Here is a 13,899-nt window from a genome sequence, read left to right as displayed (position 1 = left end):
GAGCACCAGCTGCTCTCTCCCTCTCCCACCCCACGGTGGCCACACTGTGCATGACACATAGGAGAATAGTTATTTCCCTCTTTAAGGGGACTGCCCCCTGGCTTTTTGTGAACCATATCTCTGCTTTACATCAATATGCTGACTCTGTCTCTAATCGTCTGAGTTTAATTTTCTGTCATCCCTTTCCCACCTGGCACAGCATGGATCTACTGGAGGTTCAGAATGACGACGTGCTCCAGGAGTCCCAGGATGAATGTGTTTTGGCGCCTTCCATTCACCAGGAAGGTTCTGACTGCTATGAGAAGTACAGTGATGGAAAATTTGCATTTCCTGAAGAGAAAGTGATATGTGCTCTGGAGGTAGCCTGTGGTTCCTCGCATGTTAAAGCAGATGAAATTGGAGCTGACTTCCCAGGTAGTCTGCATGATCTTTGCTCCGCAGAATCTGTCTTGTCTCAGAGAATTCCCTTTCATGTGTAGACTATATGCATAAATATTGTTTTGAATCAGGCCCAACAATTCCCTTTATTTAATTACTTATTTACTTATTTATTTGCAGTATAGTCAGTTTACAATGTGTCAATTTTTGGGTTACAGCATAATATTTCAGTCCTACATCTATATACGTATATTCCCTTTTACATTCCTTTCCATTGTCGGTTACTACAAGATACTGAATGTAGTTCCCAGTCCTATATAGAAGAAATTTGTTGTTTTTCTTTTATATACATAATAGTTAATATTTGCACATCTCAAATTCCCAATTTATCCCTTCCCAACCCCTTTGTCTCCAATAACCATAATTTCTTTCCTATGTCTGTGAGTTTCTCTCTGTTTTGTAGATAACTTCATTAGTGTCTTCTTTCTTTTTTAGATCCCACACGTGCGTGATATCATGTGTTACTTTTCTTTCTCTTTCTGGCTTGCTTCACTTAGAATGACCATCTCCAGATTCATCCTTGTTGCTGCAAATGGCCCTGATTTTATTCTTTTGTATGGCTCAGTAGTATTCCATTGTATAAATGTACCAGTTTCTTTATCCAGCCATCTGTGGATGGACATTAAGGTTGTTTCCATGTCTTGGCTATGTATACAGCACTGCTATTAACATCAGGGTGCGTGTGTCTTTTCAAATTAGACTTCCCTCTGGATGTATGCCCAGGAGTGAGATTCCTGGATCATATGGTAAGTCTCTTTGTTGTTTTTTGAGGAATATCCATACAGTTGTCTGTAGTGTCTGCACCAATCTACATGCCCAGCAATAGTGTAGGAGGGTTCCCATTACTCCACACCCTTTCCAGCATTTAGGGTTTATGAACTTTTAATAAAGTCCATTCTGACTGATGTGAGGTGATACCTCATTGTAATTTTGATTTGCATTCCTCTGGTAGTTAGCAGTATTCAGCATTTTTTCATGTACCTATTGGCCATTTGTGTGCCTTCCGTGAAGATTTCCTTTTTAGGTCATGTGGCCATGTTTGGTTTTTTCTTGTTGTTTGATATTCAGCTGTATATGCTGTTTATATAGTCTGGAAATAAACCTTTGTCAACTGTATCATGTGCAAATATTTTCTCCCATTCTGTAAGTTGTTGTTTTGTTTTGCTGATGGTTCCCTTTGCTGTGTAAAAAGCTTTTAAGTTTAATTACATCCCATTTGTTAACTTTTCCTTTTATTTCTATTGCCTGAGTAGACTGCCCCAGGAGAACATTGCTAAGATTTATGTCAAAATGTTTCAGCTATGTTTTCTTCTCGGAGGTTTATCGTGTCTTGTCATATATCTAAGGGTTTAAGCCATTGTGAGTTTATTTTTGTTTATAGTGTGATGGAGTGTCGTCACTTCATTGCTGTATGTGTGGCTGTCCAGTTTCCCCAACACCACTTGCTGAAGAGCCTGTCTTTTCTCCATTGTATGTTCTTGCCTTCTTTGTTGAAGATGAAGTGACTGTAATTCTGTGGGTTTACTTCTGGGCTCTCCATTCTGTTCCATACAATTACCTTTAAAGTAACACATTCCCTGAGTTCGTAAAGTTAGCTCAATTCCTAGTCATGTCTGTTGCACTGGCAAATCACTGGACCCATCACGGTCCTGCCAGACTCCCATATAGCTCTCCAATTGTGTCATAGGAAGTAACTTTCCGGTCTCCTAATTTTGAATGAATCTCTTATCTTGCATTTAATGCTCTAATTTTCATTCCTAAGCAATGTCCCTGAGATTCTATACCTGTCTGAGGCTTTTGACAGTTTAGTTTATGTCTTTGGAGATGTCACTCCTTTGGTTGTTTCTGTCAACCCAAGTCTGTCTCCTTCCATTTGTCTTATCTTATCCAGAGGCTTCTGAAACCAGAACAGAAGCACCACTGCCATCTTTGGTGTGTTTCTCTGAAGCAAGGCAGGGTCCTGGAACACCCAGCCTTATGAATGCCCACTCTTTCTTGGTGGCACTGAAGAGTGTTTAGACTATGTTTAGATTCTGCTCATCAGTCTAATGTCAATGGAGAATGCATCTACCCTAATAAGAGACAGCATTTCAGATTGAAAAATCCTGAATATTTGAGCAGCTTTCTAGGAGGTAGCTCGGCAGTCCCTCAGGATCTGTGGGTAAAAGGATGAGGTTACTGTTTGCCTAGACTCAGGACATAGTGTGCGGACGTCCTGTCATATTATGAAGACATGTCTAGGGTCTCAAGAAGCAAATCCAGTGCCTTCTTGTGAGGTTCTATCTACGGCCTCCTGGAATATTTCTCCCACAGTACCCTGTTATCACATTGCACACATTGTCAAAGTGCTGATTTTGGCATGGTTTTGCTCATACGTAAATGAGTTTTGCCCAGTGTGACTGTCCTCTTAATTCATTTACAGAAAACCAAAATGATCAAGATGGGTTGAAAGGAGCAGAGCCAGTTATCTGCAGGTAATTTTGAATATTTGTGCACTGTTGATGAAATGTGACTTCTGCAGTCCCCTAATCCAGGAAACAGCAGGAATGCAAGCGTATGATCCACTTTGCCAACCAGGAGTATCTTTTTTGTGATGTTTTCTGCTTACATTTTGATACATATGTTGTTTCCTATTTCTCATTAACTTCTCAAGTGTACACCCAATTCAGTTGACCAGGTGATCTATGATACAGTGATTTCTGTGCACTCATTTGTTCTCTCTGGTGTCATTTACAGAGTGAGATGCAAATCTGCTTTCGGCCTGTTTTGTCTTAGCATGTTGACATGTGTTTCATAGCAAGAAGTGGACACAAACAGTGATATAATAATATCATGCCACCATAAAGAGAGAAAGAGGCCTTAGCGGCATGAGATCTCTGGGACACTAGGGTGCCCCCGGTAGTATACACTTAATCTCCATGTAGCAGTCAGTGCACCTTAAATGAAAGGGTGAAAACCACTCTTACATGAGTCTATGTTATGGGTCATGACTGCAGTATAGAGATAATCAGTCTCTTTCTTCATCAGCTGTTATCTGGCCAGAGCACTGAGCACCCCCTCTCCTTTCTGTCTCCTGCTCCTCAAACACACACACTCTGTCTCACCAAAAATGTCAGTTTTTTCTGCTTAAAGGATCACCCTTTGGCTTCCTTCACCGCTCCCTTAAACAGTTCATCTAAAGCAGATAGGACTCTAGATTTCTGATTGGTATTAGGTTAATCTTCGGTCTCCCTACCCGCCAGGCTCAGCACAGAGCTGCCGCAGATGGTAGAGGATGACATCCCACGGCACTCAGTGGAGGAGTACTATTTGACTTACTTAGCTCTTCCTGACCTGTCAGACTCCTTCTGGCCTTATAGGAGCGCCGCCATCTACTCATTTGAGGGATTGGAACTCTCTTATGCTCGGGATGTAACCAGTGAGTACTCTCTTATCGATGTGATAAACCTCCAACTGCACTGCCAGGTAGAGCTGGTGTCTTTTGCGCTTCACACCTCTGGCGGTGCCGAGCTATGGCGTCCCTGTGGGCAGACCCTATACATTTATATTGAGAAGGTTTAGGTTCTAGAATTCAGTTTTAAGCACAGACATCATGCGGGCCAGGGAACTGTGCTCTCTATCCCAGGACAAGCCTATGTGTTGGGTCCCAAGATAGGTCACTGAACCGAAGGCAAGTGTGACAATGTCACTCACCTCTGTGCAGTTGTACAGAGGTGTCTTTTTTCATGATTCCCATCAAATGTCTTTTCTACTTATAAGGTTCTCATGTTCATACCCCTAAAATATCCCTGGAATTTCTTTCCTTCAAAAGATGTTGACAGTGTTAACTACACCTCTGGATTTGTTGTTTCCCTGGGGTCACTGCTGTCATCCCCAGTGTCCGTCTCCTCTAAGTGGAGGAGCCACCTGAACACCAGGACACAAACATCCCTACTATCACCTTGCATGTATCTTTCCATGAAGTGCGGCTGACCCCAGCATTCCCCCACTCCATGAAGGGCTGATGGTTCTGTTTAGCACAAAGCTCATTTTCATGCTAGGGTTTGTAGATTCCAACCATTATTTTGTTTTCAGTGTATAAATTCTGCTAAACCAGCCAGCATACGGTGAGGGAAGGCTGAATATTACAGTATTCTTTTTAGAATGCAGATGGGCTATTCCACAGACTATGTGGGGAAAAGATACATTTCACTCCTGACTCGGACCTGGAAAAGGTGATTGTGGTGAGGAGATACTGCCCAGGGGTCAAGAAAGCAAACCCAGGCAGGTCCAGAAGACGCAACGTGAGGTCTCCAGGGAATATTATTCTTACAGTATCCTCCTGTGCCACTGGTGATACTTTTTTCCCCGGGATAGTATTGGATACCTAACTATTGACATATGTAGGGGGATCTGCTTAATGTTTCTTGCCCTGTCTGAATTGATCCATAGAAAATCATCCTGTTGTTGAGGAAGAAGAGGAACAAGACCATATATATTCCAGGTAATTCTGAAGACTCAGGGGTCTTTTGTTTTCTTTCTGCTATCTATCTGTCTGTCTGTCTATCTATCTATCTGTCTATCTATCTGTCATCTATTTATTTATGTATTTCAAAGTATAGTCAGTTTACAATGTTGTGTCGATTTCTGGTCTACAGCATAATGAAGAATCATGGCTCTTAATTTAATGTTGATGTATGGTGAGGTCAGATCCAGGGAAATGAGAAACTGCTGAATATGCCTAATTCTTCCATTCAGACAACCACAGTGTGTCCCTTTAACAATGCTGTCTATGTTAACTGTACGTTTATAAGCCCCTTTGATAATCTCTCTCCAATGGAGTAACTGCATTCAGTTGATACATGGGTGCTAACCTGTCCGGGATTTCTCGGACTCTCCTTCTCTGTTTTTATTATAAGCAGCATAGGATGCATTTCTGCCTTTCACTCTTTGTTCTTAGCACTGACAAGTATTTCATAACAAGAAAAGTACTTAGAAAACCAAAATTCATATCACATCTCAGTGGTAGAGAAAAGGCATTGGAGACACAGGATTATGCTGCCAGAGTCTTGTTCCCTCAGCTGTTGCATGTAAATTTCAACAAAACTCATGCAAGAGTTGAAGCCTCCCTTGTAGTTTCTGAGTGTGTGTCCTGACTAATGTGTACTGAGGTGGTTCCGTCTCCTTCGTCCTGAGCTCTTTTTCTGGTCAGTGCTGGGACCACCTCCTGCTCTGTCTGTCTCCTATTCCCATTGTAAGCACACTCTGGCCCCAGATGGAGGAAGATTGTTATATCTCGCTTTGTGGAGAATGTCCATTTGTTTTCTGCGACCAGTCCCTTAACACTCCCATCAAACCCAGCTAGGACCCTGTGTTCGCTCATCCGTTTTGTTTAATCCTCAGTGCACCTGACCCCAGAAGGCTCAGTAGTGAGCAGCCAGTGGTAGAAGAGAATGAAGGCCCACAGGACTCACTGGATGAATGTTATTTGACCAGTTCGGTTGGCCATGACCTGTCGGACTCCTGTAGTCCTGACAGAGGTGCCTCATTCCCATGGGACCAACAGGGAGTCTTCTCAGCGCTTGCTGTAGATGGTGAGTTCTCCCCCGAATAGAGCACACGGCTCCTAGTGGGTCCCCAGTTATCCTCACAGACTTTGTAGCCAATGAACTGTATACACTACGAGAGTGATTTCTGTAAACAGGCCCTGAGACTTGTGTTCTTTTGAATCAGGCTGTGGGATTTAATTTGCAAACGGCATCATGTGGGTAAGACAACTTTCCTTTCTCCTCATCCCAGGACGCCCTGTGACACCTGGACCGCCCGCACCAGTGCAGGCTGTTGGTATCAAGTCAGGCTAGAGAGGGGAAGTGAGATGTGTGGGGTGTGGCCCGGCCCTGCCAGGCCATCATTCAGCATGGGCAGGAGAGGCCAATCTCCCCTACACGGATTGGCTGAGGTGAATGAACGGGACACATCAATGATCCTTGGGTCCATCCTATTTCTGGGCTCTGATCATGACCTATGAACAGTGTGGACAGCTGTCACTCCAGCAGTAGGGCCGCAGGGTACCTGCTCTTTCGCCCCATCCGCCCTGACCAGGGAGAAGTACTGTAGGCACAGCACAAGCACTTGATCTTTAAGGACAACTTCAGATTTCATTGGAGGCTTTTCCCTACTTTCCTAAGTAATGCTATTGGGCATTCCTTGTGATGTTTGATAAACTATTTTGCCTTTTCCCATGCAAATGCAGAGAATATTGAGCATAGTTTAATAAAAGCCATTAGTTGGGAAAAGAGAGATAAAACTAAATGATGAAATTAAGATGTGATATTTTAAAATACTTTAAGTCTGTGATTCAAAATAGCCTTTGAGGGTGGGTTTACTGGTTTTGTTCATTGTTTCACAGAGTAAAGTTTTTAATTTCAGAGGTGTTACCCTTCAGACCATGTGAATTATCAATAAATCTTATTAAGTATCCTAAAATGCAGTGTATAGAGATGAAGAAACTCTGCCTGCAGGAAATGGGAAGGGCACACGAGGCTGAGAGCAGTGCTTAGGGAAAAAGCCCAGGAAGCTCTACAAGGCGCAGGTGCAGGGCTGGGGTCAGGAGGGGCAGCCTGTGTCCAGGGAGGATTTGTTCAAGGGGATTGTGGGAAGTGATGCTGCTGAAGAAAGAGGGGCCGGAGGGAGCAGGAGTGTCAAGGCAAGGTGAGGATTTGAGTTCATGTAGGGAGGTTGAGGAGGACAAGTTTCCCCAAGCTGAGTAAGACTGGTGAGACCGCTGCTAGTGTGGAGAGACAGGATCAGCGGAAGCCGTTAGAAGGAGGTCGGATGAATCACTGATGAGACTGAGACACAGTGCGCTCTCTGGAAGACGACGCGGTCACAGACACAGGAGAGACACGTTTAAGAAACAGTTCAACAAAGTTTGTTGAGCAGGAGGGTCTCCAGGGGGTAGGGAGGGGGGAGCCGCACAGCAATGTGCAGCAGGCCCCGTGGGCCGTGACCCCACCTGAGCCTGACCTGGACTGGATGAGCTACTTGAGCTCTTTGGTTAGCCCACTCTCTGAGAATATGAACTCACTTCACAGTAGAATTGTAAACATGGGTGATTAGGAGCAGTGCCTGGTGCCCCTGGAGGGGGGTGTAATATAAGGTATGTGCACTGTGTCATCTCCCTGAAGAACCAGACATCCTGATTCTGTAGCCCTTCTGGACACTGAGCTTCCAGCAAGGCCCTCAGACCTCAGCTACACTACTTACAGGTGCCAGTACCCACCAGCCCACCCAGGACACATGTAGCCATGGGACGTATCCCTGTGTGGTGGGTGGACGGGCTGTAAAAACACACGGGGAAGGGAGTTGAAAAGGCTCCAGAAGTGGGAAGAGTTCTCATAACTTGGTCCATGTGCTATAGCCCCCAAGTCCCATTTCTAGTGGAATTTGCAGCCTTTGGGCCCTTCTTCTCTTGTTATTTCTTTATTCTAATTAGACATCAACAATTCCTCGTCCTCCCTTCCCTGGGTCCTGGCCAGAACCTTGTCTCTAGGCTACAGGGAAGGGTCGCTAATAACTGAGTCACGGTCATGACCTCACCTGCCATCCAGTACCCTCTGGACCCAAGTGGGTGATTTTTGATCTCAGCGACGTTGCTGCCAGGCACCTGCCATCTCAGCGTCCCCAGGCACAGCCTTCAAAATGACATCTCCGTCATGCCCATGATGTCTGCCTCTGTTGTCTGGCTGATTGGGTGGTCTCCCTGATAGGCAGGAACAGCAGAAATGGGTGTCGTGGGAGGGGCTGACAAAGAGAAAGTTGCATTGGTCCTACTGAACTGTCCTCTCCTTTCAGCTGACTCCTGGGAGGACCGTCCCCAAGGGCCTCTGAGTTTCCAAGGGTCAGAGATGCAAGCTTCACAAGCACACCTGCAGACAAGCTCCCAGGTGACCCATCACCTGCAGCTGCAGCAGGACCAGCAGTTTGACTGTGGTGACGGCAACGCCAGGCTCGGCCTTCCCTCCACCGTGTGGGGCTGCACAGCCAACACTGAGTTTGGAGACCAAGGGCTGCCCCTGCAAGGTAAGAAAGAAACGGGGAGTAGGAAGCTCTAGTCCATGAGCTGGTTGTGCCAGAGCTGGGGGTTGAGGAAACAGTGGGGCCTCTGCCATGCTCCTTTCAGGTCCAGTCGAAATCCCCAACTCTCTAACAGAGGGAAGTGAGCAAGAGCCGCAGATTTAGGGCCAGCTCTGCCCCAGGTCCTGGGTTTGCAAATTCCTGGTTCTTTAACAGAACCAGGTTATTTATCTTGTGAGGTAGTCCCTTCTCGTTTCCCTTATCTGACCACAGGGAAGTTAAATCTACCTTCCGTGGTTGTTGGGAGTGTTAAGAAACATAGTTCCCAGGGTCCGTGATTCGGTAAAACCTGCGTCAGCACACCTGTGACTGTGTGATGTCTACCCGTGTATCTTGCTGGTGATGTAACACTTACACAATGATTGCACGTGCATTGTCTCAGCTGAAGTACAGGAATTTTGATGGTCTCCACTTTCTCTAGACCCTGTCTTCCCTTGCTTTCACAGAATGGCACGTTTGCCAGAGTTCTCTTCTCCTCACCCATCCTTTAAGCCAGTTTTCCCCCGTCACGTGCTCTCAGTGTGTTAGTAATGTTTAGTAGCAATGTGAAAACTGCCCACACACTTCAATGTCCTGTTGACTTTTCACATGGAGGTAATTTTTCTGTGTTTAGCCCTTTATTTAAAATAAAGAACCACCTTCATAGATAAGGTGAGCCACTCAATTTCTTCTATGATGCTCCTTTTAATTCGTCCTCTCCACTCATCTCCATGGCCATGTTCTCCTTTTTCTTGTCATGATCTGACTCTTCTCTGATTTTCTTCAATGAGCTTTCATACCCTCACATGCATTTCATCTGGGATGTATTCATCCTTACCCTCTACTGCTCTCAGTATCTTCACCCGGAGACTGGGGCCGCGTGGTGCCCATCTGTCAGGCGATGCCCTCATCTAAGAAATGAGCATAGCGGAGGTGAGAGAAGAAGGGTCACCACTGGCCACTGAGCAGAGATCCCATGGGAAGTGCTCAGCGGGTGTTAGGGATGCGTGGCCCTGACAAGTGCCATTAGCCCTTGTGGTATTTCATTGTCTTGCCTTCCCTCTAGTCTCTTTTTCTTGACCTTGGCTTCCCACACTCTCGGCCAGGACTCAGCCCCACCGGCTAGTCACTCTCTCTCCTGCACACTTACCCCAGAGGCCTGAGTCTGAATCCAGGCATCACGACAGATTTTGCTGCAAACGCTAGTTTTAATGCCCTTTATTCTCATAATCCCCCGGATCTAAACGTTCATGTTACCACCAGAGCTTCCCTCGCTTATTCTTCTTATCTCTATTTTTCCTTTGTCAATTTCAACTCATCAGAGGCTGTTAGAATGATCCATTCAATATCTCAACGCCATCATCCATTGCTTCCCTTGTACACACACACACTTGTGAGTGTTGTATTTTTATCACAGCTTCCATGTCTTATTTAACTTGAGTGTGGTGAACATTATCTATAGTGTATGTACAAATATATGGGAAGCATATACTGATACACATATGTAAAAATTTCCAGTTTGAGACTTCCCCAGTTCTTTCTTTCCTGAGGTTTTCTTTCAACATTGACTTTTCTTATGTTCTCCAGTCCCTTCTGTCCCAATAGTACAGCCTCTGACTGCCCTGATTGCCTTGCCTTGTGTTTTCTACCTAGGAACTTTGTGTTTTCGTCAATTCTATTTTCCTTAAAGTTTTTTTGCAATGTGAACATGTTTGCCTCCTGGCAGTCTTACCAGCACTGCACAGTTTGGGGATGGTCAACAAAACAGAAGAATACTGAGGTGTCTCCACTGGCTTCACCAGTCAGGGACGTTCAGATGGCCTCTCTTGTTCCTGGGCACTTTCCTTACTTGATGTTCCTCTTGGCTGGAGGAGTAAGTCATTGTCTGATCATGAATAACAATGCATCCTGTTTTCTGTGGTTTTATCTTCAGAGCTGGGTTTCGATGCTTCCATCGGAATGAAGAGCCCCACCAAGGTGGAGGGTGAGGGCTCAGCTGCCAGCCAGCATGAGTGTCAAGTCTCTAGCAACAGTAATGCCTCCAGTGTCCTGAAACAGAAGGTTCTGCGAAGAAAACTGCTGCGCAGCAAGTGGAGAATAGCATGCAGGTTCCCTGGCCTTCAAGCGTAGGGAACAGAGGTAATCACAGCTAGGCCCTTCCATGCACGTCTTCCCTGTTCCTCCTCATCTGAGATTACACCTGAAACTCCACTAGTTTGTCCTCTTTGTTGTTCATTCACTTAACAGTTGATCCTCCCTCTGTCTGCTCTTTCCTCTGTTTTCCATGGGAGTTGCCACCCTGCCAGGCCCTTCCATCCCCACTTCCTGTTTCTACTGTGAACTGTGCTGTGTTCCTGCCACTGCTGCCCTGGTATTCCTTCTCACCTCTACTCCTAGCTACAGGGAAGCCTGGCCCCGAGGTCCCCCTCATCAGAAGAGCATCATTTAGGCCCCTCAACACGGAGTACTTTGCCTGAAATCACACACTGTCTTGGTTTCATTGCCTTTCTTTCCCTGCCCTCCCTCCCTCCACTCCACTGCCTCTTCCAGAATCATTGTCTTAATGTTTCACATGCACATGGGTTGGCTTCTGCATAACACACCTAGGACAACACTGAGTCCTTGATATCTCCACGTGAATAAAAGGTGATATAACTGAGGAATGAGAACCCTGATTACAAAACTAAATAAGAACCTCGGGTATAGGCGGGAATGCTGCACTGGCCTGGAGTCGAGTTTCTCACCAGCCTCCGGTGGTCAGCTCTGTGGTAATGTCCATGGGGCTCCCAGGGCCTCATTGGAGCTGGTGGAGGACAACATATGGCACCCTAAAGTGACATTGGCCAAAAGCTGAAGCATAGACCAAGTGATTACAGATCGCAAAAAGCATGACGTGCCGGGGTTTCAGACCTCTCTTCCTTTTACTCACATGACTCCTTCTACATGTTCAGAAAAGTCCAGAAAAAAATGACGTAAGTTGGAATCTTAGACAAAGGGACCTAGGAGAGCATCATAGTGAGTTAACTTGGGGCAGATTTATGAAGACTCAGATACACAGGATGTAAGAAGATCATTGCCTCAGGCAAGGCCACTTGAGAAGGCAAGTGATTTACTCTAGACTGTCCGAAGGAAGGTGAGAAAATGTTTATGGCCAGTGGGAAAGGAGTTCATGGTGGAAGTAATGAAGCGACAGAAAAAGAATGGTGTGAGGCAGTGCAGGTCTAGTGGGTAGCTCTAAATCCTGCCATCATGAATAACCTGGGTGAGCTTGGATCTATCTAACATGAATGGCTTGACCCAACCCCTTGATACTGTGATTCTGAAGTTCTGGGGTGAGGTTTCGGCATCAGTATTTTTCAAAGCTCTGCTGACATGCATGTAGGGATTGGAAGGACTGTGGATTTGGTAGGATATCAGGAAGCAGGATAAGAGTGTCCCAGGGATCCTTGCTCCAGACAGCAGTCTGTTTCTGAATGTGTATGAGAGATACTCAGCCCATCCCTCCCTGGGATATGTGAGAAAGGCATCACTTTGGTCCAGATGAAGAGGAATCAAAAGTCAGTTGGCTGCTGAGGAACCAGTCGGGGGATCTGGCTAAGACTCTGCAGCAGCTTTGAGCTGACGTATCCCCAAGTACAGGTGGGGTGAGGACAGGGGTCCCTAGTATCTGCACCACAGTCTGCACGTTCGTTTCAGGAGTTATTTCTTCTAACTCGTGGATCTCCCTTTTCCCTTCAGCACCAGCCTCGGGCTCCCCCTTCAGCCCCTCCTCTCAAGAGGATCCCAGCCTGCTCCTGACTCTTGTCACCATGTGGTCATCCCTCCTGGCTCAGCCATCAGCAGAACCCAACGAAGACCCACATTTGATCCCTCTGTCTCTCTCTCTCTGTCCCTCCTATCTCTCCTATGTCTCTCTTTCACAGCTACGCATTATTTTCGGTACTCTGAAAAGATTTTGCCAATTTGGAAGAAACCACATCGTCATATTTACATTTCCCACTAGATGTAAAATATCTACAGCAGAAAATCTGGTTAAAGTCCAAACTGAACACTGCAGGGATCCTTTTCTGAGAATCAGCATCACAACCACCAGCCACAATCCAGGATTTTTACTCCAAAACAGTGATTTGATGGGAGAAATCCCAGGCATCAGTCCCCCAATGTGACCCAGTGCTAAGGAGACCAGTGCTTAGATGGATACACAGCTGTGAGAGACCTTAACACTTGCTCCTCTGAATTGCCATCCTGTTCACACTGGCATCTGGAGCAGCTGGAAGAAGGCAACATGTCAGCCTGGACATTCTTTGCCACCAGATGAGCTGTGCTCAGTGCAGGTGGCATTAACCATGCAGTGTCCGTGCTGAAAAGGTTTCGCTTGAGTTTCGTCATGAGGTAGTTATCAGACAACTGTAGAATCTAGACCATTGAACAGGACAACCGGCCTTTTTCAAACAGGCAATGCCTCCACAAATTAGATGACAGAAAGGAGAAGAGATGTTTTGGGTTCCAAAGAACTAAAGAGATTGTGCTACTATATTTCTTTAGTCCTTTTGAACCCAAACCCTCTCCTCACCTTTCTGTGGCTGTCTTTAATGGTGGTGACGTTGACTTGTGTGCAGAGGGCAGGTCAGTTGTCTGGCTCAAAGGTCTACATTCTGCAGTTGTCTGACCCCTTCCTCATCATGAAACTCAGGCCAACCCTTCTGCCAATGATGCCACTTACTGAACGCTGTGTGCTTCCTGGCAGAGCCCCTCAGGGGACTAAGCATGTCCACTTTGCCTGTCACCACTCTTGTCCTCTTAGCATTGAACACTTCGTCATGGAGGCAGGAGCCAGTGAGATCCGTTCATTGGAACACACGGTTCTCTGTCTAGAATCAGTGATTTGATGAGTACTTCTCTGAGAGTGATAAATATCTTATCCTATGATTGTCATTCTCTAAAAATGTTACCATCCGTGATCGATCCCCGATGTGTGTCAATTACCATATTTGTGTTTGTGAAGCAAAAATTTTCCAGTTCAGTCATTCTGTTCATTTGTACTGCTGGTGTTGTGCTGTGGAAAAGACAATCCCTACCCCTTCCATTTAATTAAAAGTTCTTTTGAGTTTTACTGTGATGTTGTGTATTTTTTAAATTCAGTGTTATAATCTATTATTATCCTGACTGATGTAGTAGTTATCGATATAAATTAATAGAAACATTCGTGTTTCTCCTCTTCATTTTTATATATTAAACTCTCCCTCATCTTTTAAGCTATATTTACCATTTGTAGTAGATTTCATTTAATGTGTTTTTCTCTCTGTTATTGTGTGTGTGTGTGTGTATGTGTGTGTGTGTTTTGTTTCGTATGTAGGAAGGACTGAA

At 45.4% G+C, this 13,899-nt stretch overlaps 1 protein-coding gene across 1 annotated transcript in view; it reads left to right on the top strand.

Annotated features, from left to right (window-relative positions):
• The window catches only part of LOC140698259 (NBPF family member NBPF4-like), a 29,480-nt gene extending 15,835 nt beyond the window's left edge, over positions 1 to 13,645 (top strand). Inside the window, exons 7-14 of the mRNA XM_072968004.1 lie at positions 200 to 414; positions 2,861 to 2,912; positions 3,681 to 3,856; positions 4,870 to 4,921; positions 5,821 to 6,011; positions 8,272 to 8,499; positions 10,466 to 10,671; positions 12,271 to 13,645. Coding sequence (XP_072824105.1) covers positions 200 to 414; positions 2,861 to 2,912; positions 3,681 to 3,856; positions 4,870 to 4,921; positions 5,821 to 6,011; positions 8,272 to 8,499; positions 10,466 to 10,662 — 1,111 coding nt within the window. The 3' untranslated portion in view covers positions 10,663 to 10,671; positions 12,271 to 13,645. The remainder of the gene's footprint in view (positions 1 to 199; positions 415 to 2,860; positions 2,913 to 3,680; positions 3,857 to 4,869; positions 4,922 to 5,820; positions 6,012 to 8,271; positions 8,500 to 10,465; positions 10,672 to 12,270) is intronic.
• Positions 13,646 to 13,899: the final 254 nt, after the last annotated feature.

The sequence above is a fragment of the Vicugna pacos genome, chromosome 9 (assembly GCF_048564905.1).
Source record: "Vicugna pacos chromosome 9, VicPac4, whole genome shotgun sequence".
Lineage (NCBI taxonomy): Eukaryota > Metazoa > Chordata > Mammalia > Artiodactyla > Camelidae > Vicugna > Vicugna pacos.
Note: the sequence above shows the minus strand (reverse complement) of the source record. Positions and strands in the feature narration are given on the sequence as shown.